The 23,841-nt window shown below is 41.2% G+C and overlaps 1 protein-coding gene and 1 long non-coding RNA gene across 3 annotated transcripts in view; one reads left to right on the plus strand and one right to left on the minus strand.

Annotated features, from left to right (window-relative positions):
- Positions 1-4,133, plus strand: part of SEC23IP (SEC23 interacting protein) — a 37,914-nt gene extending 33,781 nt beyond the window's left edge. For both annotated transcript variants that reach the window (XM_055559839.1, XM_055559840.1), the window contains exons 18-19: positions 49-150; positions 3,579-4,133. In XM_055559839.1, the coding sequence (XP_055415814.1) occupies positions 49-130 (82 nt within the window). In that variant the 3' untranslated portion in view covers positions 131-150; positions 3,579-4,133. The remainder of the gene's footprint in view (positions 1-48; positions 151-3,578) is intronic.
- Positions 1-22,760, minus strand: part of LOC129636448 (uncharacterized) — a 35,398-nt gene extending 12,638 nt beyond the window's left edge. The window contains exons 1-2 of the long non-coding RNA XR_008706926.1: positions 22,643-22,760; positions 770-840 (exon numbers count right to left, since the gene is read on the minus strand). This is a non-coding gene — a long non-coding RNA (uncharacterized LOC129636448). The remainder of the gene's footprint in view (positions 1-769; positions 841-22,642) is intronic.
- Positions 22,761-23,841: the final 1,081 nt, after the last annotated feature.

The raw sequence follows: 23,841 nt of genomic DNA on the forward strand, positions 1-23,841 counted from the left end.
GTTAATTTCTCATTATCTCTTAAGTAAATGTGCTTTTCTTTTTAATAGGGAATCAGAAGATACTGCTCTGTTATTACTTAAAGAAATTTATCGAACAATGAACATTAGTCCAGAACAGCCCCAGCATTGATTGAACTTCAGCTTCACTGTGTGAGTTTATTTTGTGTATAAATTCTGAAGGCTTCATTCTGAGGCTTTTTTTTTTTGGCTGCACCCTGCAGCATGTAGGATCTTAGTTCCTTGACCAGGGATCAAACCTGGGCCCCCTTTGTTGGGAGCAGAGTCTTAACTCCTGGACCACCAGGGGAGTCCCATGTCTTTCTCTTCCTTTCTTAGTCACCTGGCAAAACCTTAGTCCTAGGAGACCCAGTTGTGTCTCACTCTGAACCTCCCCCGAGTAGCAGCACATGGCCAGAGAAAAGCCAGGCAATTGTGTTCCCCATACTCGCTTCAGATCCATGACCAAAGCATCCAGTGGGCAGTCAAGCCTGCAGTATGGTTCTGCCACGCTTGTGCTGGCAAATTCCCTTCCCCACACCCTGAGGTGACTGTTATTTTACTCCTCTCTCTCCTCACGTTTCCCACAGCCCTTGACCATGACCCTACTCTCACACACTTTGGAGAGAAGCCAGAGAACCCCGCTCTGACCACCGCCAACTTTACCCACTCTTCTCACCTTTGTATCTTTGTGATTTTCCCGCATCCACCCACCCACCCATCCATCCATCCACCCAGCATCTATCCATCATTTTCTGCGCACCTTACTTACCTGCTAAGTGCCTAGGCCCTGAGGGTCACAGCAATGGACTACACAGTGTCTGCCCTCAAGGATCTTCTTTCCTGTAGGGGAGGAAAGACAATAAATAAACAATGGAAGTGAGTCAGATGGTTAAAAATAGAGCAGCAGGATAAGGCGGAGAGGGAATACCTTTGAGATGGGAACAAGTTGCTGTTGTATATAAAATGGCAGGGGACATCCTAAATGATAGAATGTCATTGGAGCAACTGAGCCAGGTGGATATCTGGGGAAAGAAGATCATCTCAGACAGACAGAATATATATCAGAACAAAAGAGCTGCCTCATTCTTTTTAGTGATTGTGTCGTATTTCATTGACTGTTACACCACAATTTAACTATTCCTTACTGTTGGGCATATAGGTTTACTAGTATGAACAGTGCTTCAGAGATACATTATATTTAATAGTTGTATTTCATTCATAGTTCTTTTTATTAAAATCTTTAATTTATCTACCACTGTGGCATGTTTAGGTGATTTTCTAATTTTTCTCTATTATAAATAATTCTTAACATGTAGTTGTACGTACTTTTTGTGCATCTCTGTTTGCTTGGCCTAAATTCCTAGAAGAAGCATTGTTAAATCTAAGAGTTGTCACATTTTAAAAAGATTTTTGATCTGTATTTATTGGGAAGTTACATTTCAGAAGGGTTGCAGAAGTTTCATAGCTCCTGTCAATATAAGTGCTAGTTTTTCTCTACCCTTATCCATATTGGTTATTACTGTTTTTTAAAGCTAATTTGATAGCTAGAAATTGTTATGCATACATGCTAAGTCACTTCATTCATGTCCAACTCTGCAGTCCTATGGACTGTAGCCCTCCAGTCTCCTCTGTTCATGGTATTCTCCTGGCAAAAATACTGGAGTGGGGTGCCATGCCTTCCTCCAGGAGATCTTCCCCACCCATGGATCTTCTGTCTCCTCCATTGGCAGGCAGGTTCTTTACTACTAGTGCCACTGGGAAGCCCAGAGGTTGTTAGATCATTGTTTCATTTTGCATTTCTGTTACTAGTGAAATTAAGCATGTTTAAGTGTTTTTAACTGGCCATTTCTTCTTTTGTCAATTGCCTGTTTTTGACCTTTATGCTTTTTTCTGGAGGTGGGGGGTATGATATTTTTGCTTCTTATTGATTTATAGTTTTGATAGTCAAATTAATGTTTTGTCATTACAGTTTTTTTTTGAGTTTGGCATTTGCCTTCTAATAAATAAATACCCCCTTTTATTTTTGGGGGGTAGGATCAGGGAGCATGTTTTAAAAATGTGCAGGCCAGTCTTTTAATATTATTTAGATAATTACTTTTTTTTTTTTTTTTTTTTAGTTTTTATATGGTTTTGTTTTTTCACCTGACTTTATAGTTTTGAAGGATATGGTATAGAGAGGAATTTAACTTTTTTCTTAAATATTTCATCTTTTTGCCTGTGCAATATATTGAATAATGTACCTTTTTGTTGTTGGTTTGATGATTTTATCATGTGCTGTTGACTTTTTTTTATTCATACACCCAGTATTTGTTTTCTAGGTTTTCTGACATCTTTTCTATTGACTTATTTATCTGTCTGCCATATTTTACTGATTTCAAGTTACATATTTTTTGCATTTCAGCATCTTTACATTTGGAATGCATCTTAAAAAGCAGCTGTTGCCTTAATGAAAGTTGAGTTCTCCCTGAGAGGGTTTGAGTTTTCTTCTACCAGTCACTGGGGGGCACTGTTAGTCTGAGTCTTAAGAAACTAACTTCTCTGCTTGAGATTTTCTTGGCCTGTGCTGATAGTGTGCACTCAGGTCATAAAATCTGCAGGCTGGTGGGGGTGGAGGCACCAGGTCAATATCAAGGAATTTCCCCTCCTTCCTGTTGTCAGAGAAGTGGTCTGCAGCGTCTTTGCTTTCTTTCTGGAGGAAGCATTATTATTTTTATTATTATATTTTTACCCCTCATTGAGGCTGTTGGGGATTTGATATCCCCACTTTTTGTGAGGGGCTCTGTGCCTTTTAGACTCCCCACCCCAGGCATCTTTTCTTTGCATGATGCATAAAACAGTGTTGCATATTACAATTGATGCTGTCTTAGATTCAGTGAAAGTTTTTAATATCTGGTAGTCCAATTTCTTAGGATACCATAGTCTTGGCTATTATTCCAAATGAATTTTGAAATGATTTAAATTCCCCTGACATTCTTTCTGCACAAAACAAAGCAGAACAAACAAAATCCAAACCATAGCAGTTCTAGGACTGTGACATCATCACCTGCTATGAAAAATTAAGACCCTTTCAGCTTACACATGATTTGTTCACTGTAATTGTTTTATTTTTTCTTATACATGGTTGTAAAACTTAGGCAAGAGCTTAGTTCCTAACAGTATACTGACACTATAAAATAATTTAAAATCGTAACAGTCCTTCTATACATGGTTCATTCAGGCATCGACAGTTTTGCTGAATTTTTTTTCTGTCCTTAAATTTTAGAATCGCTCTTTAAAAAGCCTCAGATTAACCTGACAGATAATTCACTATGTTCTGTCTTTTATTTTTTGTACTCATTTTGTTTTGAAGATTATTAAGCTAGTTAACCTTACTGAATACTCCCTGATGGCCTTCTGTCCCTCCAGAAGGCCTGTCTGAGGACTTTGTGTTCACGGACCTTGTTCTTCCAGGCAGTTTGCAGTGTTTGCTTGTCACTTGACAGTGTGTTCTTTTATTTTAGAAAGGAATGACAGTGAGTTTTTGTGTTATGTCTGTAAGTTTGTAAAGTTGACCGAGGACTCTTTTTTTTCTTTTCAAGACTCTTGTCTTTGCAGAAGCTTGCGGTCTAAATTAGAGTGCTGAGAAAATCCTCGGAGGACATTCCCAGTCCGCTCCTGGGATGGCTGACAGAAAAGTGATTCATCGACAGTTCCTGTGCTGTCATTCTCAGATGTAGGGGTTCATTTTAAAGAAAATATGCAGGACAAAAAGACAGTGAAAAAAACCAGTACCACATTTGGACTGTGTAGATGAGAAAAAGAAATGTTTAAAATGATGCAGTTTAAAACTCCTCAGATCAGTTTAATTGTACAGTTGTCAAAGTAATATGTGATATCAATGAAGAATATTTGTTGCATGCAAACGGTTGTTTCTTTTTCCTAAAAAACTATTGTCAGTGGTCTATTAAACTTGCATTTTAAAATTAATGTAGTATGTTCTACAGACTTCTCAAGAAACTATAATAATACAGTTTTTTAAAAATTTATGTTCAACTTTTTAAATGTGAATTATAGTTTGGGCTGCTTCAATGCAGGGTTATTTGTATTTGTTAAGCGGAAGTAACCAAAATCACTTCTGTTCCAAGCTCCGCTGTGGTCTTGGAGCCTTCCAGGCTGTTGCTGGGAGGAGAGTGGTGAGAGAAAGTGAGACGCTCTGCACTCACGGAAGTCCTGTGAACGCTCTCCCAGTGTCGCTTCCGCTAGTAGCAGGGAGGAAGCAAGAAGTTTCTCCATTTTGTCACCTATGGTAGCTGTGCAATCGCCTTATTGCTGAAGTTGCAGTTAATATGAGAACCACAGTAGAATTTTTCTGGGTTTGGGTTTTTTTGCCTTGTATTAATTTCACTTATACCAAAGTATTGGGAAGTATGAACTTCTAGACTGTAGCTGTACTTCATCAAAAGACTGTTCTGTGATATTTTACTTTGTTTTACTGTAACTTCAGATTATCTGAATATTTTCCTAATAGTCTATGGGAATGCTGATCTGCTTTTGTTATGCAGTAGGAACGTTTGACACTGTTTACATAGTTCTCATGGAACATAGAATTTTTTGAAAGCCACATATGATACACATTTTTTGTGTATATATATTAGTGTGAATAAAACAGTAACATCAGTGCATTTTTCTAAAGCAGAAAACTTCTGTAATTTTCTTGTCTTCCTTAAAAGTATTCCTTTGAGTTCAGTGTTCATTTACTTTTCATTGTGAGCATCTGCTCTATGGTTAATGTCTAACTATAGCATTTGCTCCTAATAATAGAATTAGGACAGTAGAGTTTTTGAACTGCAGCTGACCCCAGACAGCATATGTTCTAACCACCTTGTTCTGCATCCAAGGACACGACACTAAATGCCTTTCTCAGGCTGCTGGTGGCAGATCTGGGCTGGAGTGCGGTTCTACCCGCTCCCTCTTGGCCTTCACTTCTCGACTTTTCACTTAATTTCCTCCTGACTTCCCCAACTGATGAAATAAAAATAAGAGTTATTTATGTATATTTTAATAAAATCCAGTTTGATTTTTCAACTTACAGCTGGTTTTGTCTGTATTTTTCAACCTATGTTTTCTGAACATTGAGCAGAGGAGAAACCCTTGAACCAGTGTCCATAGTAGAAACATACACCAGAGCAGTTTTAGGAATCTTGTGATTTTAACACTTCAGAAGATATAACGTAGAATTTGGGGGCATGTATTTATATCCCTCTTCAGTTTCTTAAAAACAAACCTAAAGTCAAAACAGTAAGTAGGTCTGAGGGCAGAGTCTCTTTATCAGCATGTTGTTCACTGTTATAACCGCCCTGCCTAGCACAGTCTTGTCACAAAGTGAGGCACTTGCCAAATATTTGTTGAATAAAACAATTTAGAAAATCAGAAGTAGAATTAAATAAGAGACCTTAGAATGACTGTTCAGACCAAACCCTTTACAAATTACGTATTTTCTTTAATTTTGCTTTCTGTTTAATATATTTATTGTTTTTGTCTGCACAGGTGTTTGCTGCTGCTCTTGGGCCTTCTCTAGTTGCGGTGCAAGGGCTTCTCGCTGTTGTGACTTCTCTTGTTGCAGAGCGTGGACCCTAGGTGCTCAGGCTTCAGTAGTTGGGGCCCACGGGCTTAGTTGCCCTGAGGCATGTGGAATCTTTCCAGACCAGGGATCGAACCTGTGTTCCATGCACTGCAGAGATGAATTTTTAAGCCCTGTACCACCAGGAAAGCTCCCCATTTAAATATTTTAGATGAGGGTATAGCTGTTAAGTAAAGCTTGACCTTCTTTTCCCCAGCAGCTCGTCCTCTCCAAGGACCCTCCTACCCATTCCTAACCTGGGTTGATGCTCTCATTTTCTTCCAATGAGGGAAGTCAAGCCTCTAGTGATTCTGAAATTGTTTCATATGCAGAGTTCGGGACTAAAGTTAAAAAGCTCCAGTGTCTGAAATCGAAGGTCAAAGAGTTGTTGTAAAACCGGTAAGGACGACCTAGGTCTGGTTTGTCTAGGGTGCTTTGAGCTGCAGACACTGAATGCTCTGATTTTACTCCAAGTTAATGGTTCTCATTGTGCCAATGATTTGGCACTGGTTAGTATGAGTTATTAATAGTTCCCCAAGGCAGGTCCTCTAAAGTGAGTTGATAGAATTTAGTTCCGTTATGAGTTATGACAAACCTAGGCAGCATATTAAAAATAAGGGACATTACTTTGCTGACAAAGTGTCTGTCTAGTCAGAGCTATGGTTTTTCCAGTAGTCATATGAATGTGAGAGTTGGACCATAAAGAAGGGTGAACACCAAAGGATTGATACTTTTGAGCTGTGGTGTTGGAGAAGACGCTTGAGAGTCCCTTGGACTGCAAGGAAACCAAACCAGTCAATCCTAAAGGAAATCAGTCCTGAATGTTCATTGGAAGGACTGATGCTGAAGCTGAGGATTCAATACTTTGGCCACCTGATGCGAAGAGCCAATTCATTAGAAAAGACTCTGATACTGGGAAAGATTGAAGGCGGGAGGAAAAGGGGATGACAGAGGATGAGATGGTTGGATGACATCACCGACTCCATGAACACGAGTTTGAGCAAGCTCTGGGAGATGGTGAAGGACAGGGAAGCCTGGCATGCTGCAGTCCGTGGGGTCACAAAGAGTCACATGGCTGAGCAACTGAACAACAAGCTGAGGTGCTGACATGGCATTTCTGCTCTTGTCCGTCTCCCTGCAAAGCACCAGATGGACCGTCAGTTGACTTGACTCCTTGCTATTTCTATAAGACTTCCAACAGGTATCAGTCTTTTTCTGGTATTTCACCTCTAAAGTGAGCTTACCAGAATCTTGACAGTATGTTAAAGACCACTGGTGCCCACCTGCCATTGTGTCCAAGCTCTCTTCCTCTTAGCTGTGGGACCCACGCAAGATCATTTTCGCCTAAGCTCTTGGCAAAGTGTTTCTGGTCAGTTTCTTCTTTGATGAAATTCCTCAACCTCACAGTTGTGAAGCTTAAACGAAAATATGAGTAAAGAGAATATAGTGGTTCTGGGCTTTAGTAAGCACTCAGAACATTAGCTAATTATCACTACTGTTGCTCTTTTTATCACGAGCACTCAGATTCAGGGAAGACCCACGTCTTTGTGCCTCTTGCAGTCCTCCCTGGGCTGCACTCGGCCAGGTTTCTTGTCTCTGAGGGATGCGGGAGGGCGGAACGTCCTCCAGATGCCAGGTGTCTGCAGGTGTGCAGGTCTAGAGGTGGAGGTGACGGGAGGACACGGGAGATGTGGAGCCAGTTGGGGTGGGGCTAGCGGCGGGGGTGGTAGTGCTCCTGAGTCTGTCTTCATGCAGGTCAGTGGGACTCTGAGAAAGCACCTTTGAATAACTTCTACATGCCCTGATTCTCTAAGCTCCTTTTGGTATAAGGATCGAAAAAACACGTTTTCCTCCCTAAATTCTGCCTTCTTTTCTCCCTGATATTTTATTTTCCTGCTTTAAAACACCAACTATGCTGCAGATTTTCTCAAACCTATTGGCTCCATGAACAGAGGAGCCTGACGGGCTACATCCCATGGGGTTGCAAAGAGTAAGACATGACAAGTGACTTGGCATGCATTCAGCTTTGGCCCCACAGAGCTCTGAGGGTGACTTCATGTTGTTAACACTAGTGGGCGCTCGTGAGACAGTGCAGCTTCTTCATTTAATGCTTCCTTCTTGCAAGTCTCAAAGCAACTGAAACGCGTTTAGATGGTATTCACACTTCGTGACAGTAGGTGGTCAAGGTATATGTTTAATACAGGAAACCTCAGAGTGACCTGTAGAACAGACCAGGGATTAGCGAGGACGCATCCTGGAGACAGTGGCCAGTGCTGCATATTTGCTAGGGGCTGAGCTGCAGTTCAGGTTCATGGACAGGTGGAGTCGGTGTACCTGGGGTGACCCACTGTGTTTTTCTTTCACTTATCCTGTTAAAGAGCGACGTTTGAAAAGTTTTATCGTAGAGATTTTCATATACTCCAAAGTGTGGAGAATGGTGTAATGAATTGCCATGGATGGACCCCTGCCCTTGCCTCTGGTGATGCCAGGGTCTGCCTCTCTGTAACCTAAAAGACAGGTGAGCAGTGGCAGCCAGGGCCAAGTGGGGAAAGAAAGTGCGTTCAAGACGTGGAAAGACCTGAGCGGGAAAACGGCATCACACAGTGGGGCGACTGGAAGAAAGTAAGTTGTGCGTGAAGCACAATAAGAGCTGTTTGAATGTGTTGAGTATGGTTTTCATTAAAATTGTTTTAAAGACAACATTTCTAGTGGTGCTTTTTCTTTTTGTAAGCCACTTGCTGGCATTCACTCTTGCTGAAAGGAACGTGGTTTGGAATATTGGAAAGTGCTCACTACCAACCAAGAGGCATTCTTTTTTTCCTGTGTCTCTCAGAGCGTGTGCCCAGCTGTATCTCCGAGACCTGCCTGCTTCTCTTTCCAAGGAACTGTCTAAATGCGTTTCAGTTGCTTTGAGACTTGCAAGAAGGAAGCATTAAATGAAGAGGCTGCACTGTCTCATTAGTCAGTAGGTAAAAAACTGTTTTGGAGAGTACTTCTCACTCTTGGAGAAGCTTCTCATGAAGGAGGCTGTAATAGTTCTGAATGTTACTCCTTAGAATAGAACTGGGGAGAGGAATTTGTGTTTTGGGGCATGGACTGTGTTTCAGGCGCTGTGCAAACTCTTTCGTGTCTTTACAGAAACCCCATGGGAGTAGGTTTATTCTTCCATTTTACAGATAAGAGAACCAAGGCTCACAGAAGCTAGCCATCTTGCCAGGGCCACACAGTTAATGGCAGGGAAGAATAGAGTGTACTTAAGACTCAAAAATAGAAGGAGATCTCTGCTATAGGAAGATACTTGCAAATTGCCTCTTTTTGAAACACCTAGGCAGTCACAACACTACCTCCCCTGCTTGTTTTTTTTCCCTCCCACAAGCAAAAGCATTTTCAAAGGATCCTTTGAAAGAAAAGGGTAAGTTTTAGGAGGTGTGGATTATAATTTGCTTTGTTGTTTGCACCTGGAGTGCTTTTTCTTTTTAACGTAGAGGGTAAAAGCCTCGTTAGTGGAGATTCCCAAATATTGGTCTGAACAGGACCTAAATGTTTGAATAACTACCCTTTGAACTGAAAAGAGAAATAAAAAGATGGTCCTTTGTCCTTAAAAAAAGAGTGTAGAGGTGTCCTAGCTTGTGTGCCCGCCTGAATGTCTCAGTGACCGGTCCCAGGTTTTAGATGTTCCCTTGGGGTTGGTTCTCCATTCTCACTGCCATCACCCTGGCTTTCCTTTAGCCCAGGCCACCGAGACACCGTGCAACCCTCCAGCATCCTCTGCCCTCCCCTCTCCCTGTTGGGGGCTTTCTCTGGTTCAGAATTTCCTGTCCTCCTCTCTCCGCTGCCCCAGCCTCTCTGCCGCCTTTCCTGCTGCTCCCGCAGTATGAACCAAGCTGGCTATTCATTTTCCCAGTTTGCTCTTCCTTTATCATCCCCTCCTGGCCTCTGCAGGAGACCAGAGCCTCGGGCTCCCACCTTCTCCACAAAGCCTCTGCCCTCCAGAAATCCTAAATAGGGCTGCTTCGCCAGTGCTGCTTGGTGATGTTGAATCGACATTTTACCCTGGTTTGGTCACAGGTGTCTTAAAGAGCATCGTGCAACAGGGGAGAATGACTAGCATGGGATTCCAGCCTCCACATCAGAGGGAGGCAAAGCCCCAGGGCACAGAAAAGCCGATAAGAATGCCTTTCCTCCCTTCCCTGAGGCTGGCGGCCTCTGCCTCTCTGTCTTCCACCTGCACCCCTCCCCAGACACAGTGGGAACGTGAGTTTCTCATCTCACAGCTACATCTTGACCCTTGTGGGCATCCATCAGGTAAAAGGAAGACTTCATGTGTAGATTTCAGCAAGTGGCTGGCAGGGAAGGAGGTGCATGGTTCTAAACATGCAGTTACCTGGTAAGGTGTCCTTTATAGGCTGGAATTTCATATTAAGGATCTGGATTTAATGCTTTCTGTTCCCCCTATTTAATAAAACACCTTATTACAAAACTTTTCCTGTGAAAAGGTACATTATAAAATCCCCTCCCCACTCAAAGAATCAGTTCAGTTCAGTCCAGTCGCCCAGTTGTGTCCGACTCTGTGAGTTGTGCCCATGGACTGCAGTACGCCAGGCTTCCCTGTCCATCACCAACTCCCGGAGTTTACCCAAACTTACGTCCATCGAGTCAGTGATGCCATCCAACCGTCTCATTCTCTGTCGTCCCCTTTTCCTCCCGCCTTCAATCTTTCCCAGCATCAGGGTCTTTTCCAATGAGTCAGTTCTTTGCATCAGGTGGCCAAAGTATTGGAGTTTCAGCTTCAGCATCAGTCCTTCCAATGAACACGGGCTGATCTCATTTAGGATGGACTGGTTGGATCTCCTTGCAGTCTAAGGGGCTCTCAAGAGTCTTCTCCAACACCACAGTTCAAAAGCATCAATTCTTCAGTGCTTAGCTTTCTTTATAGTCAAACTCTCACATCCATACATGACTACTGGAAAAACCATAGCTTTGACTAGATGGACCTTTGTTGGTGAAGTACTGTCTCTGCTTTTTAATATGCTGTCTTGGTTGGTCATAGCTTTTCTTCCAAGGAGCAAGCATCTTTTAATTTCATGGCTGCAGTCACCATCTGCAGTGATTTTGAAGCCCCCCAAAATAAAGTCTGTCACTGTTTCCATTGTTTCCTCATCTATTTGCCACGAAATGATGGGACCAGATGCCATGATCTTATTTTTCTGAATGTTGAGCTTTAAGCCAACTTTTTCACTCTCCTCTTTCACTTTCATCAAGAGGCTCTTTAGTTCTTCACTTTCTGCCATAAGGGTGGTGTCATCTGTATATCTGAGGTTATTGATATTTCTCCCAGCAATCTTGATTTTAGCTTGTGTTTCATCCAGCCTGGCATTTCACATGCTGTACTCTTCATATAAGTTAAATAAGCTGGGTGAAAAGATACAGCCTTGATGTACTCCATTCCCGATTTGGAACCAGTCTGTTGTTCCATGTCCAGTTCTAACTGTTGCTTCTTGACCTGCATACAGATTTCTCAAGAGGCAGGTCAGGTGGTCTGGTATTCCCATCTCTTTAAACTGTAATTTTTCCCAAAGTATCATCTCAGGTCAAAATACTTAGTTTCTTTAAATAATACCTGTGATACCCTTTATTAGATGGACTTTTCTGGATACATTCAGAAATTCTTGTCTGTTTTGAAGGTTTCTGTCATTTTCATTAGAAATTCTTTAGGTAGGTCATGGGTGTGAGAGGGAGGGAGTTTATTTTATTCAGCATTCGCTAGGCCAACTCTTCAGTCTTATAATTCAAAATATACACTTGTAATAGAAAGTTGTTTTTTTTTGAGGCTGTGTTTCATTTCTTTTAGCTCAAGTATCTTTTACAGAACTTCCGTTAAAATTCATTTTCTGATGCCACTTTTCATTTTTCAACAAATTTCAGAATCAAGCCTTCAATGCTTCCACTTTCTTTCCTCTTTTCCCAGTCAGTTTTGTCAACACCTGAGTCTACTCAGGCTGTGGTCTTTGGATGACTGTGTGTGATTATCTCCCTCTATCATTACTTCTTATTGCCTGGGGCCTGTGGAGTTTTATTCTCTAGAAAATGACAATATTTTGCCAACTGAAAATTAGAGTTTACCTCTACTGTACACGATGAGCTTTGAATGGGTGAATTTGAGTCTCAGTCCCTTCCAGATGAAATCTGTAAAGAGGAAGGTTTCTGAATCCTTGGGCATCGATAGTTGAACATGTGCTGCTTATCTGCAGAGAATTAAATCCAGTCTGCTGGCTGGATTGTAGAGTCACGTCTGTCATCACTTTCTTTGGAGCTGAAAGAGGAGCATGAAGGCTCCTCTTGGCATATCTTAAAGTTCTGGAAAGAACTTTCTTGAATTGCAAGAGTGAATGTGTGCAGTTAGCTGAAACTAAATTCCCATTTGCCAGGCCCCAAAGGGAAATGAATATTTAAAGAAGTTTTTATTTTATAGCTGTTTAGCTCTGCAAAGTGCAGATCCCAACCAACTTTAAAGTGTTCAGTTTTATTTTTTTTGCTTTTGAATTTTATTTCATTTTAAGAGTGTCACATCTAAAGAAAAGACACCGTTGTTCATAAGACATATTTAGTATGGTGAAGTAGAGAACAAGATCAGTTTTTCTTAAACCTGCTTTAAGTCAAGAAAACATTTCACAAAAATAAGTATATATGCTTTAATTTCTATAAACAATGTGTGTGTTAACAATATTTGGCTAAAATGTTCATTTCACATTAATCAATTTCACAGTTTTAACTTTTGTCTGGAATTAACTGTCCCATCCTTTTTAGCTGTGGAAGAAAGTACTCCACAGATTTTTCTTTGATGAATTTTTAGCAAGTTACAATATCTGAAAAGGTCACGAACAGATAAGTCACTAAAACAGACTCATACACTTGAAATAAAATTTTCATCCTCGTTACTTACCTTAAAAAATACAAATTAAAATGTAAAAGAAGGGACTTGTTTTTTTAACTGCTCATAATGCCAAATTAAAAAAAAGATTGGCATGAAAGCTCATCCATTGCTGGCAGAAATATCAACTGATACTTCTTTTCCAGAAGACAATTTGGTGTAATATGTATCAAGAGCCTTAAAATGGTCTGTACCTTTTAACCCAGTAATTTCACTCTGAGAAACAGAGTCTTTGAAAAAATGGACAAAGATTTATATATCCTGGATTGTTCATCCTGGGAGAGTTACAGAATGAACGTCTGGAAACAAATGTTCAGGGTAGTTTAAACAAAATTACATGGTCAGTTTGGGAAGAAGTTGGAGGAGAAGTGGGAAGAAGACTTGGAAATTCACAAATTTCTAGTTTTGGCCACGAAGAGTCTTATTGGACAGTAAGAGCCCATGGACAGTTCGATGTAAGTCTGTATTTCTGTAACTATAACAACAGCCCAGTTGTATTGCTGCCAGGCAGGCTGGCAGCACTACCTGTACAAGGTCAGTTTGTCAGACAGGGCTGCCATCCTAGCTCAGATGACGCGAGCTAGAAATAGCCCAGTCTAGGAGATCAGTGGATGTGCAGAGCTTGAACTGTGGCTGGAGCTGGGGGCACAGGACTCCTCCTAACAAGTCCTCCGCAATCTGAGAATCAGAAAGGGGAGGGAGCCTGGTCAGGGTCGCAGATAGTGACAAAACCAGCGTTGCAATCTCCTGAGCCCGAGTTCATCTGTGTCCATTTTGAATCCCAAAGAGAATAGCTCCTTTTTATGTAACTCTGGCATTTGTGGCATCAGAATGGCATTGGCCCATTTTATAGATAAGGAAACTGAGATCAGCAACATGGAGTGACTATCCAAGATCACATTATAAGTAACTGGTGGCATTGTGGTCAGAGTAGAGAAAAGAAAATTTTTTAAAAAATGAGATGAAAATTCAAGCTTTTAGTTTTCCTCCAATGTTTGGACAAAGTCTTGGAGGTTGCTGACCAATATTCTTTCTTTAGTGGATTTGGAAGACAGAGGAGTGTGTTATCATCTGAAAAAAAATCCTCCTATTCTTCACATGTGGCTGGGTCTCCCACAGTATCCTTCCCTTGTCTTTTTCTGCCTCATGTAACTGTTGATAAGGTACCACTGGGGACCTGGGACAGCTGTTTCTTCACTCTAGTGACTTGTGAGAACATTTTGTTTTTTCTCCCTATGGGCGGATACTACCTACCTGTCCACCACTCCTGCTTTGGTGCTTTGTCAGGATTCCCACATTTGTCCCACCCGAGGGAACATGTGTGGTGGTGATGATGGATATTTTTTTTTCCGATGCAAAATACAGTCTTAAAACTTTATAAACTTGAGTCAGATCCATTAAAAAAACTTTACAAGCAGCTTTAATAGTTAGCGCTACTCCTTTTGCTGAACCTCACTTTCCTCTTGGCAGAAGACTTTCATGAACTTTTTGCATTTGATATTTGCACTAATTAAGGGAGGGAGACAAGCTGGGGATGAGCATCTCCATCTTTAATTAGATGAGAGAACCGAAATTCCCAGAGGTGCTGTGACTTGTCTGAAGTGACTCAAAGCAGTGAGCGGTGAAGCTGGGACTTGAACTCAAGTCTCCCTCAAAGTCCAGTCCTCTGACTGTGGCATCATTCTGTTTCTGTGTGGAAATACATTATTTATCAGTACAGGCAATTCTCACGGTCCTTGAAATTTATAAACATGAAATAGCTCTCGGCATTGTGTTGGACTGAAAATTTGGAAAATGCAGAGAAGCATAAATGAGAAAATAACGATCACACATATTCTGCTCTCACCATTTTGCATTTTTCCTTAGTAAAATGGGGTCACATTATAATATTTGGAACTTCCTTTTTTCATTTACTGTTTCTTAAATTTTGTCTGTTATGGAAACAATTTTCTATAAAGTCAAATTGATTTTTACTTTCACTTATTTTTTGTTGTTTTCAGTTTTCCATATACATATGCATATGTATGTGTGTGTGGATAGATGTAGATCTATCTATCTACATACATCTAGATACACCATACATACATCATAGAAGTTGATCAGATCAACTTATTTTTTTACTGTTTAAAAAAAATGAATTATTTATTTTTGGCTATGCTGGGTCTTTGTTACTACGAGGGCTTTTCTCTAGTGGTGCTTGAGCTTCTTATTGCCGTGGCTTCTCTTGTTGCAGAGCGCAGGCTCTAGGGCTCGTGGGCTTCAGTAGTGTGGCTCCCAGCTCTAGAGCACAGACTCAGTAGTTGTGGCACGTGGGCTTAGTTGCCCCGAGGCATGTGGGATCTTTCTGGATCAGGGATGGAACCTGTGTCTCCTGCAATGGCAGGTGGATTCTTTTAGCACTGAGCCACCAGGGAGGCCCCTGCTAATGAACCTTTTGATGAACCTCCTTTCAGAGAAAGCTTCGTGAACATGTGAATTAGATTTTAAATTCAATCACTGAATAGGTTTAAGATTTCTCAGAGGTCAAATGATATAGGAAGTTGCTAAGGAAATAAGTCTTTGTTCCCTTGATTTTATTTGAGTCTTTGTACAACCTCTTTTCAACCTTAAAATCACCTTCAAGATTCTGTTTCCTGAATGGTTGTTTTGGTATTTCCCAACCTGTAGGTTTCAAGTAGATTTAACTCAGTCACTTAGCTACCTAGTAAAGTGGTGGTTCTATTTTTTTCAGGCCAAAAATAATTCTGCTAAAAAACTAAATTAAAAAAAAAAGTGAGACAGTGATGGGAAATATGAATTCTAGAAGACATTCCTCTGTTAGAACATGCTGACCTTTTTTTTCTTTAACCAAAAGGGGGTAAATTGTTTCTAAACTACAAACTGGTTTCACCAGTGGATGCCATTTAAGTATGGCTTACATGTATGATCGTGTAAGCCTAATGATTGAGTTTCTGACCTTTCAGAATCTTCTGGAAAGGGTTCCTAGTTCAGGAAGTTTTGAGTTGTCTTGTTTATGCTGTGTATTTGATGTATATTGCATTCATTTGTTTTCATTTGGGACATACATCTTACTTTAGAACTTGATCTGACTTATGTAGCTAATGTTAGCAATTTTTAAAATCTCTTTTGTAGTATTTGTTAATTTCACTTATTTGCTGCTGCTGCTGCTAAGTCGCTTCAGTCGTGTCTGACTCTGTGCGACCCCATAGACGGCAGCCCAACAGGCTCCCTCGTCCCTGGGATTCTCCAGGCAAGAACACTGGAGTGGGTTGCCATTTCCTTCTCCAATGCAGGAAAATGAAAAGTGAAAGTGAAGTCGCTCAGTCGTGTCCGACTCTTTGCGACCCCATGGACTGCAGCCTATCAGGCTCCTCCGTCTATGGGGTTTTCCAGGCAAGAGTACTGGAGTGGGGTGCCATCACCTTCTCCATTCACTTATTTACTCATTTAAAAATGAAAATTGTTGAATTTGAAAAATAGATAAATGTATGTGGATAACTGAATCAGTTTGGTGTCCACCTGAAACCCACAACATGGTTAATCAACTATGTGCTGTGCTGTGCTTAGTTGTTTAGTCTAGTCCAGCTCTTTGCGACCCCATAGACTGTAGCCTGCCAGGCTTCTTTGTCCATGGGATTCTCCAGATAAGAATACTGGAGTGGGTTGCCATGCCCTCCTCCTAACCCAGGGATTGAACCCAAGTCTCCCAAGTTGTAGGTGGATTCTTTACCATCTGAGCCACCAAGGAAGCCCAAGAATACTGCAGTGGGTAGCCCATCCCTTCTCCAGGGGATCTGCCTGACCCAGGAATTGAACCAGGGTCTCCTGCATTGCAGGTGGATTCTTTACCAGTTGAGCTACCAGGGAAGACCCTAATCAACTATACTCCAATATAAAATAAAAAGTTAAAATTTTTAACTTGAAATTTGCCTTTGATCATAAAACTTTGATTTCAGAACATGTAATTATTGGCTTTAGTGTATCGTTTCCTCACAAATCTGTTCAGACTCTCTATTTACATTCTAAAAGTCTTAAATCCAAATTATGTATATAAGAAGGGAGGAAGGGGAGCAGAGTAACCCACCTAATGTTGTCTCTTACCAAGCAATAGTATCTTCCAGAATATTCTTGTTCCTTTTTAGCTTTTTTCCCCACCCAATTTTTATCATCCAACTCATAACGTTTTTCAGTTGTGATGCCATAAGGGAGACTTCCACTTCCAGTGATGGTAGACTAGCTGATTGTACACCAACCCTCCCACTAAAAACAACTAGAAAATATATGGAAAAAGTGTTTGAAGGTAGCAGAGACCTACCAAAGAAGCGAGGTACAAGGGATTCTGAAAAAGACCCCCATCATTTCAACTTGGACTTCTAACAAGCTATTCCTTCAGACGGGGATAAAACAGAAGTAGAGCAGCCTTCACAAGGACTATGGCCCAGATTTACATTGGCTTAATCCTGGATTCGGAGAAGGCGATGGCACCCCACTCCAGTACTCTTGCCTGGAAAATTCCATGGATGGAGGAGCCTGGTAGGCTGCAGTCCATGGGGTCTCTAAGAGTTGGACATGACTGAGCGACTTCACTTTCACTTTTCACTTTCATGCATTGGAGAAGGCAATGGCAACCCACTCCAGTGTTCTTGCCTGGAGAATCCCAGGGACGGGGGAGCCCGGTGGGCTGCCGTCTCTGGGGTCGCACAGAGTCAGACACGACTGAAGTGACTTAGCAGCAGCAATCCTTGATTGTAAAGTGATCTACCCGTCTCCAAACTGCCTGCAAGAGGCAAAACACATTTTTTGGGGAAGATAACATCATCTAGAGCTTCAAATTTACTGTATAGTTTTGCATACATGATAACTAATCTATATGACTAAAAGCCAAAAAAAAAAAAAAAAAAAAGACAGACCTATAGTACATCCGGAGAAGACAATGGCACCCCACTCCAGTACTCTTGCCTGGAAAATCCCATGGATGGAAGAGCCTGGTGGGCTGCAGTCCATGGGGTTGCTAAGAGTCAGGCACGACTGAGCGACTTCACTTTCACTTTTCATTTTCCTGCATTGGAGAAGGAAATGGCAACCCACTCCAGTGTTCTTGCCTGGAGAATCCCAGGGATGGGGAAGCCTGGTGGGCTGCCGTCCCTGGGGTCACACAGAGTCGGACACGACTGAAGCGACTTAGCAGCAGCAGCAGCAGCATAGTACATCCAGACATTGGGGTTTCTTAGACACAGATTTAAAATAACGGCGATTAATATTGTCAAGAAATAGGATGACAATTTGGAGACTTCTTTCAGAGAACTGGGCTTCCTTTGTGGCTCAGACAGTAAAGGATCCAGGTTCAATCCCAGGGTTGGGCAGATTCCCTGGAGAAAGGAATGGCTAACCACTCCAGTATTCTTGCCTGGAGAATTCCATTGACAGAAGAGCCTGGTGGGCTACAGTCCATGGGGTCGCAAAGAGTTGGACATGACTGAGTGATTAACAATTTTAGAGAACTATATATGTATATAGTTCTAAATATATATATATAAACTATATATATATAGTTCTAACTAAATATATATATATAGTTCTAATATACACACACACACACACACACACATATATATAACTGAATGGAAATTCTAGAACTGAGCACTATAGTAATGGAAGATAAGAATTCAGTAGTGAATTTCATACCAGGTAGGACATAACTGAAGAGACGAATAGTAGATTGGTAAGAAAGTCAGAAAGAAATAGATTGAAACTCACAGAGGAAAAAGATAGAAAGCACAGGAAAGAGTGTAAGAGATATATGGAATATGGTGGAAAATCTAAATATGTGTAATTGGGGTCCACAAAGCAAGGAGGACAGAGAGAGAGCATTATTTGAAGAGATAATGAGGATTTTCCAAAACTGGTGAATGGTTTCAAGAAACACTGTAAACCCTTGTCTGGACACAAAGAAAGCCACACACTAAGGCACATTGTGATAAAATGCTAGGTGGCTTGAAATCACTCCTTCAGTTGCTATTGGCAAGAATGTCTTCAGCTCAGTGGGCAGCACCGTGCCTATGAATTCCCACAACTGCTTCCAGAGCTTTGCCTTTAAATTCTTACCACACACGTCTCTCTTTCGGGGTGCAGTTTCTAAGGACCAGCTTTCGGTCTTTGGTCTTCGTAAGAGCTCTGCGCACCCAGCGGTGGAGTTCTCCTCTCGCTGCGCTTTTGTCTGTGGCCCCAGGGGAGCACACTCAGTGCCTCGTGTGTCCTCGCTGGCCTCCTGCTGAGGGGCTGGGAACACATTGCCAATTTTTTTTTCCTTTGGCTGTGCCTCTCAGCTTGTGGGATCTTAGTTCTCTGACCAGGGATTGAAACCGGTCAGCAGTGAAAGCGTGGAGTCCTAACCACTGGACCACCAGGGAATTACCAGATTTCCTATCTTTGTTCCACCACTTACTCATCATGTGATTTCACTTCTTGAAGCTTTCAGTCCTAAAATGTACAATAAAGATGATAATGGTTATTTACACTTTTTAGGGGTATTATGAGAATTAGATGAGTTCATGGATGTAAAATTTTTGTCATACAGGAATTAATGGAATTAGTGAATGAGTTTATTTTTAAATTTCCTCAACCCATGTCTTCAGTCTGATTGGCAGCCACATATTCCTGCCTTAATAATAGCTGAAGCTTCTTCAGATTTTTGTGCCTGGCTCATCCCAGTGGGAAGTAACATGAAAGGAGAGGAGGTGGTATACATTTTGCATCAGAGGAGAGAGCTTAAAAATTAATCTCCTTAAGTATGTACAAGAGTTGGTGAACTTCACCTTTCAAAAGAAGTGAACATTCACAAGGAGTTAGAAAAGTTTCTGAAGAACCAGAGAAATCAGATCCTGAAAAGATCAAATAAGCCACCTAGATTGTTAAACATTGCCATTCTTACTACCCTGACCCAATTTAAATTTGGTTCCTGTTTCTGCCTTAAAAAAAAAAAAAGATGCATAAAATATATACCATTTTCTCTATCATAAAATTCTTTAATAACAATTCCATTAATTTGGACCCTGTATCCCTGATTCAGCTGCCTTCTGACTACTGTTAACTCCTTGACTGATGCATTTTAATATATGCATGTGAGTCAAGAAACACCAGGAGTAACAGGCAAATTTGGCCTTGGAGTACGGAATGAAGCAGGGTGCAGGCCAATAGACTTCTGCTGAGAGAACGCACTGGTCATAGTAAACACCCTCTTCCAACAACACAAGACAAGACTCTTCACATGGACATCACCAGATGGTCAACACCAAAATCAGATTAATTATATTCTTTGCAGCCAAAGATGGAGAAGCTCTATACAGTCAGCAAAAACAAGACCAGGAGCTGACTGTGGCTCACATCATGAACTCCTTATTGCCAAATTCAGACTGAAATTGAAGAAAGTGGAGGAAACCACTAGACCATTCAGGTATGAACTAAATGAAATCCCTTATGACTCTACAGTGAAAGTGAGAAATAGATTTAAGGAACTAGATCTGATAGACAGAGTGCCTGATGAACTATGGATGGAGGTTTGTGACATTGTACATGAGACAGGAATCAAGACTATCCTCAAGAAAAAGAAATGCAAAAAAGCAAAATGGCTGTCTGAGGAAGTGTTACAAATAGCTGTGAAAAGAAGGGAAGCGAAAAGCAAAGGAGAAAAGGAAAGATATACCCATTTGAATGCAGAGCTACAAAGAAGAGCAAGGAGCAATAAGAAAGCCTTCCTCAGTGATCAATGCAAAGAAAAAGAGGAACGCAATAGAATGGGAAAGACTAGAGATCTCTTCAAGAAAATTAGAGATACCAAGGAAACATTTCATGCAAAGATGGGCTCCATGAAGGACAGAAATGGTAGGGACCTAACAGAAGCAGAAGATAGTAAGAAGAGGTGGCAAGAATACACAGAAGAACTGTACAAAAAAGATCTTCATGACCCAGATAATCACGACGGTATGATCACTCACCTAGAGCCAGACATCGTAGAATGTGAAGTCAAGTGGGCCTTAGGAAGCATCACTATGAACAAAGCTAGTGGAGGTGGTAGAATTCCAGTTGAGCTATTTCAAATCCTGAAAGATGATGCTGTGAAAGTGCTGCACTCAATATGCTGGCAAATTTGGAAATCTCAGCAGTGGCCACAGGACTGGAAAAGGTCAGTTTTCATTCCAGTCCAAAGAAAGACAACGCCAAAGAATGCTCAAACTACAATTACACTCATCTCACACACTAGTAAAGTGATGCTTAAAATTCTCCAAGCCAGGCTTCAGCAATACGTGAACCATGAACTTCCAGATGTTCAAGCTGGTTTTAGAAAAGGCAGAGGAACCAGGGATCAAATTGCTAACATCCACTGGATCATCGAAAAAGCAAGAGAGTTCCAGAAAAACATCTATTTCTGCTTTATTGACTATGCCAAAGCCTTTGACTGTGTGGATCACAATAAACTGTGGAAAATTCTGAAAGAGATGGGAATACCAGACCACCTGACCTGCCTTTTGAGAAACCTGTATGCAGGTGAGGAAGCAACAGTTAGAACTGGACATGGAACAACAGACTGGTTCCAAAAAGGAAAAGGAGTACGTAAGGCTATATATTGTCACCCTGCTTATTTAACTTATACGCAGAGTACATCATGAGAAACGCTGGGCTGGATGAAGCACAAGCTGGAATCAAGATTGCCGGGAGAAATATCAGTAACCTCAGATATGCAAATGACATCACCCTTATGGCAGAAAGTGAAGAAGAACTAAAGAGCCTCTTGATGAAAGTGAAAAAGTTGGCTTAAAGATCAACATTCAGAGAACTAAGATCATGGCATCCGGTCCCATCACATCATGGCAAAAAGATGGAGAAACAGTGGAAACAGTGGCTGACTTTATTTTTCTGGGCTCCAAAATCACTGCAGATGGTGATTGCAGCCATGAAATGAAAAGACGCTTACTCATTGGAAGGAAAGTTATGACCAACCTAGACAGCATATCAAAAAGCAGAGACATTACTTTGTCAACAAAGGTCCGTCTAGTCAAGGCTATGGTTTTTCCAGTGGTCATTTATGGATGTGAGAGTTGGAGTATAAAGAAAGCTGAGTGCCGAAGAATTGAAGCTTTTGAACTGTGGTGTTGGAGAAAACTCTTGAGAGTCCCTTGGACTGCAAGGAGATCCAACCAGTCCATCCTAAAGGAGATTAGTCCGGTGTTCATTGGAAGGACTGATGTTGAAGCTGAAACTCCAATACTTTGGCCACCTGATGCAAAGAGCTGACTCATTTGAAAATACCCTGATTCTGGGAAAGATTGAAGGCAGGAGGAGAAGGGAATGACAGAAGATAAGAAGGTTGGATGGCATCACTGACTCAATGGACATGGGTTTGGGTGGACTTCGGGAGCTGGTGATGGACAGGGAGGCCTGGCGTGCTGCGGTTCATGGGGTCACAAAGAGTCAGACACGACTGAGTGACTGAACTGAACTGATGAACTCATACACATTTTCTGTAATTATTATACTGCAAAATATTTTATTCTCATTGTGTTCTTTTTCTTTAGGTAAATATATAGTTATACAAAAAAATTGTTGCATAAAATTGGAAATTAAAATCTCACTCAAAGAGTATTTCTAACCACTATTAGCATCAACGTGTCTGATATTTGGCTCTCCATTCAGAGAATTAAGAGAAATCTCCATCCACAGAGCACTTATTTTATCAGGCACCAGGAGAAGCCATCACTGTGCTGGATCTCATTTGGTCTTCACAGCAACCTGGAGAAGTCTTTACTTTAGGCCCAGGGCATCATTTTTTTTTTTTTTTTTCACTAGGCAGACATTTCATTTTAATACAATATAAAATTACTATTATTTTTGGCTTCACTGCAAAAGATCATGCCCTGTGGGATCTTAGTTTACCAACCAGGGATTGAACCCATATCCCCTACAGAGGAAACATGGAGTCATCACCACTGACCCCCAAGGAAGTCCCATGAATATAAAATTGTACAGAAGTAATATGAGATATCTTAGTCTGTTGGACTGCTATAGAAACTACCACGGACTGTGTGTATTACAAACAACAGAAATTTATTTCTCACAGTTTTAGAAGCTGAGAAATCCAAGATGAAGGTGTCAGTAGATTCAGTATCTTGTGAGAGCCCACTTTCCTGATTTGTAGATGGCTGTCTTCTCACTGTGTCCTCACATGTCAGAAGGGGTGAAGGAGCTCCCTGTGGTCTTTTTCATAAGGGTACTAATCCCTTTTGTGAGGGCTCCACCCTTGTGACCTAATTACCTTCTAAAGGCTCCACCTCCTAATATCATCACATTCAGTTCAGTTCAGTTTAGTCACTCAGTCGTGTCCGACTCTTTGCGACCCCATGAACCACAGCATGCCAGGCCTCCCTGTCCATCACCAACTCTCAGAGCCTTCCCAAACTCTTGTCCATTGAGTCAGTGATGCTATCCAACCATCTCATCCTCTGTCGTCCCCTTCTCCTTCTGCCCTCAATCTTTCCCAGCATCAGGGTCTTTTCAAATGAATCAGCTCTTCGCATCAGGTGGCCAAAGTATTGGAGTTTCAGCTTTAGCATCAGTCCTTCCAATGAACACCCAGGACTGATCTCCTTTAGGATGGACTGGTTGGATCTCTTTGCAGTCCAAGGGACTCTCAAGAGTCTTCTCCAACACCACAGTTCAAAAGCGTCAATTCTTTGGTGCTCAGCTTTCTTTACAGTCCAACTGTCACATCCATACATGACCACTGGAAAAACCACAGACTTGACTAGATGGACCTTCGTTCGCAAAGTTGGAGGTTATGATTTCAACATTTGGACTTGGGGGAAACATACATGTTCAGTCTGTTGCACCAGGTAAAAAGTGAATTTTTCACTCTCTCCCCTTGTCCTAGTCCCTCTCTTATTTGTATTTCTTTATAGTGTTTCCTCAGTATTTTGTAATTTTTGTTGCTGTGGATGTGATGATTTTTTAAAAACAATTTCAAGTTGGATATTGTTAGTACATGGGCAAGTATTGATTATTATTCATAATCTTATGTTATTTGCCTAACTCTTCACTCTTATGAGTACTAATAATTTTCAGTTGTTTTTCTTTCGTATTTACTGAACATCAGTTTTCTCATCTGTGAAATGAAGATAGTGTGGCAGAGCTTTAATAAGGACCGAATGAGATAAAGAAGCTGAGCTTAGTGCCCAGCTCAGTGGGGGCTTGATTAATATTAATTTGCAGTCTCACTTCCACCATCCTCACGATAAGATCTTTTCTTCATAACTCCCTT

The sequence above is a fragment of the Bubalus kerabau genome, chromosome 22, assembly GCF_029407905.1.
Source record: "Bubalus kerabau isolate K-KA32 ecotype Philippines breed swamp buffalo chromosome 22, PCC_UOA_SB_1v2, whole genome shotgun sequence".
In the NCBI taxonomy this organism is placed as follows: domain Eukaryota; kingdom Metazoa; phylum Chordata; class Mammalia; order Artiodactyla; family Bovidae; genus Bubalus; species Bubalus kerabau.